Source organism: Maylandia zebra, linkage group LG23, assembly GCF_041146795.1.
Source record: "Maylandia zebra isolate NMK-2024a linkage group LG23, Mzebra_GT3a, whole genome shotgun sequence".
NCBI classification, from domain to species: domain Eukaryota; kingdom Metazoa; phylum Chordata; class Actinopteri; order Cichliformes; family Cichlidae; genus Maylandia; species Maylandia zebra.
This window is the reverse complement of record NC_135188.1, coordinates 48820011-48825456: the sequence shown is the minus strand read 5'-3', so window position 1 is coordinate 48825456 and position 5446 is coordinate 48820011. Positions and strand designations below refer to the sequence as shown.

Below are 5446 nucleotides of genomic sequence, written 5' to 3'. Positions count from 1 at the left end.
GTTAAATAAATAAAGGTTTGCTCTGTGATGAAATATTAAATAAGCATACATTGTACAGAGCACTAACAATGAAAACAATCCTTTAGCCTGTTGATCAGAGAGAGGCAGTCATTATGTCCATTTAAAACCTGTAATCACAGAGCACAATGTTTCTGTGAAACTATGAAGTCCCATATGATCCTCATCACGTCCAGTGACTTCAGAGTGGATCCTCCCTGTCATCCGGCCAGTGTTTGATGTGTGGCAAGCAGCACAGAAGCAGGATAGCTGAGGACTTTAAAAGAAGAGCAGAAAACGGGAACATATGTAGTTGTAAATGTAAATATCAGTGATACTTGTCTTGTCAAAGGGAATAAAATAATGAAAATGTTAACTTACACACTCATTTAGGGAGGATCTTGACACTGCACAGAGGAGGCACAGTCAGTCTGACAATGATGGTGATCTCCAGGGATGTTTTCCTGCAGCAACATTCCTGCCAACTGGCCGTGTGATCCAGAGTAGTTGGTTTGTAATGAACAGAAAGGTGTATATGTTAGGTAGTGTGCACTCAGAGCTGGTCCTAAGAAACAAACACATCCTGTAATAAACTGAATACCTGTAGTAGTGCTGCTGCAAATATGAAGCCCTTCTATCATGAGTGGTTTCAAAGAAGGTGTTTTGGAGGCTCGGTCACAGAAACTGTGCAGTCTGTTCAGTCCTGAGTGTCTCAGCTCTGATGGGGATGGATCACAGAGGGAAACACCTGAGTACAGACATTACAATACACTCTAACACTCCTAAGGTCAAGTGAAAACACAATTTAAACACTTTACAAAGAATGAATACATGTTTTCATGGAAATTATGTCATTAACCCTTTTTGTTGTGAGTAAATCTCACCGACTGCTTGTGGGACAAGCTAGAAGGAGGACTTATCACAGAATGTCTCCTGTGCTCCAGATGTGAAGTCTCACGCTCTGATCGTACGGCGATGAAGATGGTGATGATGAAGCCTCTCTGATCTGTGGCATTACAGTTTCTAGCTGCTATGTGCTTCACACTGTTGGATCTTACATGTGAAGCTTGGAGAAGACACAGGAGGACTGTGTCTCTCTTAAAAAAGAAAAAGAAAAAAGGAAACCTAACACCCTCCCCCCCCTCAGCTCCCACCGTAAACCCCCCCCCCCCCCCACTCAACTCCCCAACCTCACACCATCCAATGTCTATACAAATGTAGGGTATCAGCTGGTAACAGAAAGCAAGTGTAACATATGCACTACATATGTAACACTGCTGAAACATTTCTGGCCAGAAATGTGCAGTTATCAACCCAGACCCACCCTGATGATTGCACTGGCCGAAACATGATAAAAGCTCATAAAAATGTATGTTTCATCGAAAGATTTGTCCAAAAATATAATCGTATACTTTTGAAAAAGTTTAAAGTTTATAACAAACCAAAATAATAACATTTTTGTAAATAGTATTTCAAAATAGAGGCACACATAAAGTGGCTTAACTGTCATTATTGCTGTAATTAGGTTTGTTTGTTTGTTTGTTTGTTTTTTTAAAAAGCAACCTTTAGTCATTATTGTTCTCTCAGAAACAATGAAGAAGCTGTTGAACATTTATGTGTTGTGTAGGCAATCCTCTGGTCCACCCTCCCTCCCTCCCAGCCACAGTGAGACTGGGGCAGCCTGGCAGGATGTTGAAGCCTGGCTGCAGAGAGGATATGCCTACACTATTCATTTTAAACTGCTATATTTGATTTTTCTGACATTTATAGGTTACTGTTAGTGAATTTTAGATTTTCTGTAATAAATAAAATTGTCATCTTTTACTGATATCATTACTTAATTCATGTAATTGTATTTTATGTAAACAATTCAAACATTATACTGCAATGCAGGGCGTCAACTTTTAAATATCGCTCTACTTTCTTAAGTCATTCAAAAATATAGAAATTACTTACTGTATTCAAAGATCTAGATCATGAATCATCACAGGACAATACACAGTATACTGGGTCATGGTAACTATGGTATGTCTTCATGACTCCAGAATGGAGACATCGATCTGACTGAGAAATGAAAATTAGGTCAAGCAGTGTGTTCTTCTCTGTGGTAGGGGCAGTGATGACCTGTGCGTATCCCCTAGACTCAAACAGCTCCAGGATTGGTTTGTTTGCACTGGATAAAACATTCTCATTAAAATCACCACAAACTATGATGGGATGACAGTCCATGATCTCCAATGAGTCTAATAGGCTTACCAGGTTTTTCAGGAATGGCCTCAGAGTGTAGTCTGGAGGTCTGTATACAACTGCAATCAGAGCACTGACTGGTGCTTCAACCTTTAAAGCCAGAAATTCAAGGTCAGTTACATTATGGATGTACTGTTTTTCATGCACTTGAATGTCACTTTTCACATAAACAGCAACTCCACCACCACTTCTGTTTGCCATCTGGGGAAAGTTTGTGTAGGACAGGTGTCTGTTGCGTTTGAACAAATTGTAATTTTCCAAGTGGAGACTCTCTGCGACAAAAGAGCCCCGCAGGTGTGTTTCTGTTAGGCACAAAACATCTGCTAGACACAATTCATGGTGACTTTTGATGTCATTAATGTGAGCTGGCAGTCCCTCTGTATTATGATGAACAATGGTGAAAACCTCTGACCTGCTCAGTGTTTGCCTCACGTGTAGAAGAGGCATCATGTCATCAAGGTTGGCTTGTCTCATGTTCTCAAGCGCTGCAGTGATTTCTGGGTTGGTGAATATTTTTTTCTCTTCCATATCAAGAAGATACAGTCCACTGAGAGACGTCACTCTACTGACAGCTACGTAGGCCATGCCGGGCTCAAAAATGCTCTTAAGAGAGACAACAGCTGATGTAGTTGTCATACCCTGTACCTTATGTATTGTACATGCAAAGGCCAGCTTCACTGGGAACTGTCTTCGTACCACTCCTTTCTGCTTCAGATTCTCCTCTGCTCTCTCAATGTACACCATGTCGTCTGCTGGTGTGCGGTTATTCTTTCCAGATGTCTCATTATCCATTTTAAGTCCAAGCTTGATGATGTGTTGGTCGTTTTCAGAGTGAACTACTCTAAGTAGTATTCCAAAAGCTCCATTAACCAAACCATTTTGTATGTCAATGTTTCTGGTGAGCATGACACGAGCTCCTTCTGCAACTTTCAGTGTGTCTGGTAACTCGTTTTTACCTCCTTTCAACGGTCTGTCTTGAAGTGCCATTCTGCCAGTTCTAGGATCTTTTCTATAATCATCTGCATGGATGTCAATGATATGAGTGTGGAGCAGAGCCAGTGTTGCAGAGTTGTGTGCATCCACTTCTTTATTAGTTGCAAAAATGTGCAACGCATCAGTTGGACAATGGGCTGGTTCAGTTATGGCCTGTGACAACAAATTTCTATCTGCTTCGCAAAGCTCATCCAACTTTCCTTTCACACGAATTCTGTTCAGCATCTCTGCAAAGACAACATCATCTTTCTGACGCATAATCTCAGTCAGAGTGATCATCTGAAAATGCTCCCGCCACAGGTCGATCTCAGACGGGTCGTGCACACAGAGAGGTTTAGACTGTCGCACTGGGGGTAGCTGATAGAAGTCTCCGACAGCAATGACTGACATGCCTCCAAAGGGTCTCCGAGTCCCTTTGATCTGTTTGAGTCTTGCATCTACATATGCAAACAGATGTCTTGACACCATAGACACTTCGTCAATGACGATTATTTCAGCATTCAAAAGTTCTGATCTGACTTCATCCAGCTGATTGCCAAGTCCCTGAATGGGAGGTTTTAAGCTTCTAGGCAGCTTGAGAAGAGAATGCAGTGTTGTTCCAGAAATGTTAAAAGCTGCAGTCCCAGTGAAAGCAGTTAACAGGACAGTGGGTTTTGATATGTCAACGTCGTCTGCATATCTGGGCACTTTGCTCAGTATCTTAGATGCTTCTGAGTAGATGCATTTGATAAGATGTGATTTTCCTGTTCCAGCACCACCATTAATATAAAAGAAAAACTGCTCTGGATTTAGAGCACAGACTCTTTTAATGCACCAGTCTCTAACTGCATAAAATATGCAGGCTTGCTTCTTGTTCAGATTCTGAAACATCTGACGTAACAATGTGGGATCAATAGCAGGGGGTTCCCTGATGGCTCTGACTTCTGTTGAAGCATCAGCCTGACGGCTGTAGTCGGGCACATCTTCCTGTTCATTTTCATTGTCTCGCTCTCTTTCTTGTTCAACAAGTGGCAACCTTACGAGATCTGATTCAGGTGCCAGATTACACCATTCGTCAGTCACACCTCTGTTCTGCTCATATTCCTCAACAGCGCTCTCGATCTCCTCACTGTTTTTCTCATATTTTTCTCTGTTTCTTTTGACAATGTGTTGCACGTACTCAAGATGGTCAGTACCTGGTAGCTGTACACAGCCAGCACCATAGAAAGCCTGATAGGTTGGCAACGATGGTGTTTTCAGTTCGTGGTCTGAACGATGAGGAAGGTACAGTTTAAGCAGTCTTCCGTAATATTGCTCTGGATGTTTTTCTTGTGAGCAGCGGTGAAATCTGATGATAGCAGGCTTATCATTTTTGCGCCTTTGCACAAACCCCATCTCATTGAGAAGGGGCAAAACATCTTTACCTTTTTTCTGTTGGCCATAGACAATCCTGCAAGTAGCAGCAAAGTCTGCCATGCACATCTCCTCATACTCTGGTGTTTCAGGTCTGGCTTTGTATTTGTCATTCAAAGATGTCATCCAAACATTGGAAGACTCAGGTGTTGTGTTGTCCAGAACTGACAGGGGACGACTCATTTTCACAGGATTATCATCAGTTGGAATGAATATTACAGCACGTGAGCATTGCTTCATGTGAAGACCACATGCACGAGCAACACACTCCTGTGCACTGATCTCTCGCTTCTTTGAATATGCCTGCATGACGGCTCTCATTTCATCGCACTCATTTACACTGTCTTTATGGGAGTTCTCAATGACAGTTTTCAGGTACTCAGATAGCCCGCCCTCTTTTTTTGATATATATTTCATTAAATAATTTGCAGCACCAAAAGCATCTAAAACAAAGCTTATGTCGATATTACTGTTCCAGGCTTCAAGCAGATGTGGATTATAGCCGTTTATCCAAGAGTCTTTTGGATCACGCTTTAGTATGATCGTACTCCTCATGTTCATTTTATTCAGGTATCTCTGATATTCTGCATGTGTCAACTTGCATCTTTCCAAGAGCTGCTCTAAACTCATGGAAGCAGTTTCAGGTTCATTCAGCAGCTGGTTCAGTGGTCTGAGCTTGTTCTTTGCTGTTTCTACTTCCAGTGCATCATCCTCACTGGGTCTTGTGATCATTGTCTCATTGCAGGGTGGTTTGGGAAAACCAAAACGGCACCCGGAGCTTAAACTCCTAAAACACGTCTTTGTGTGGTTCTTACTG

At 41.9% G+C, this 5446-nt stretch overlaps 1 protein-coding gene across 2 annotated transcripts; it reads right to left on the bottom strand.

The window, feature by feature from the left end:
• Nucleotides 1–627: 627 nt before the first annotated feature.
• On the bottom strand, nt 628–5446 carry LOC143415076 (uncharacterized). Of its 2 annotated transcripts, none has more exons than XM_076880447.1 (2): nt 2254–5446; nt 628–715 (listed from the first exon to the last, which is right to left on the bottom strand). In XM_076880447.1, exons 1-2 carry the CDS (start codon nt 5359–5361, stop codon nt 710–712), a joined length of 3114 nt encoding a protein of 1037 aa, XP_076736562.1. In that variant the 5' UTR covers nt 5362–5446; the 3' UTR covers nt 628–709. The 2 variants fall into 2 exon arrangements, 1 of the variants encoding a protein (XP_076736562.1); XR_013095684.1 differs by lacking the exon at nt 2254–5446 and adding an exon at nt 882–1111 and having other exon boundaries at nt 645–715.

What these genes read in the sequence shown, in the direction of transcription:
- LOC143415076 (XM_076880447.1), bottom strand. Translation starts at nt 5,361, where the DNA reads ATGATCACAAGACCCAGTGAGGATGATGCACTGGAAGTAGAAACAGCA.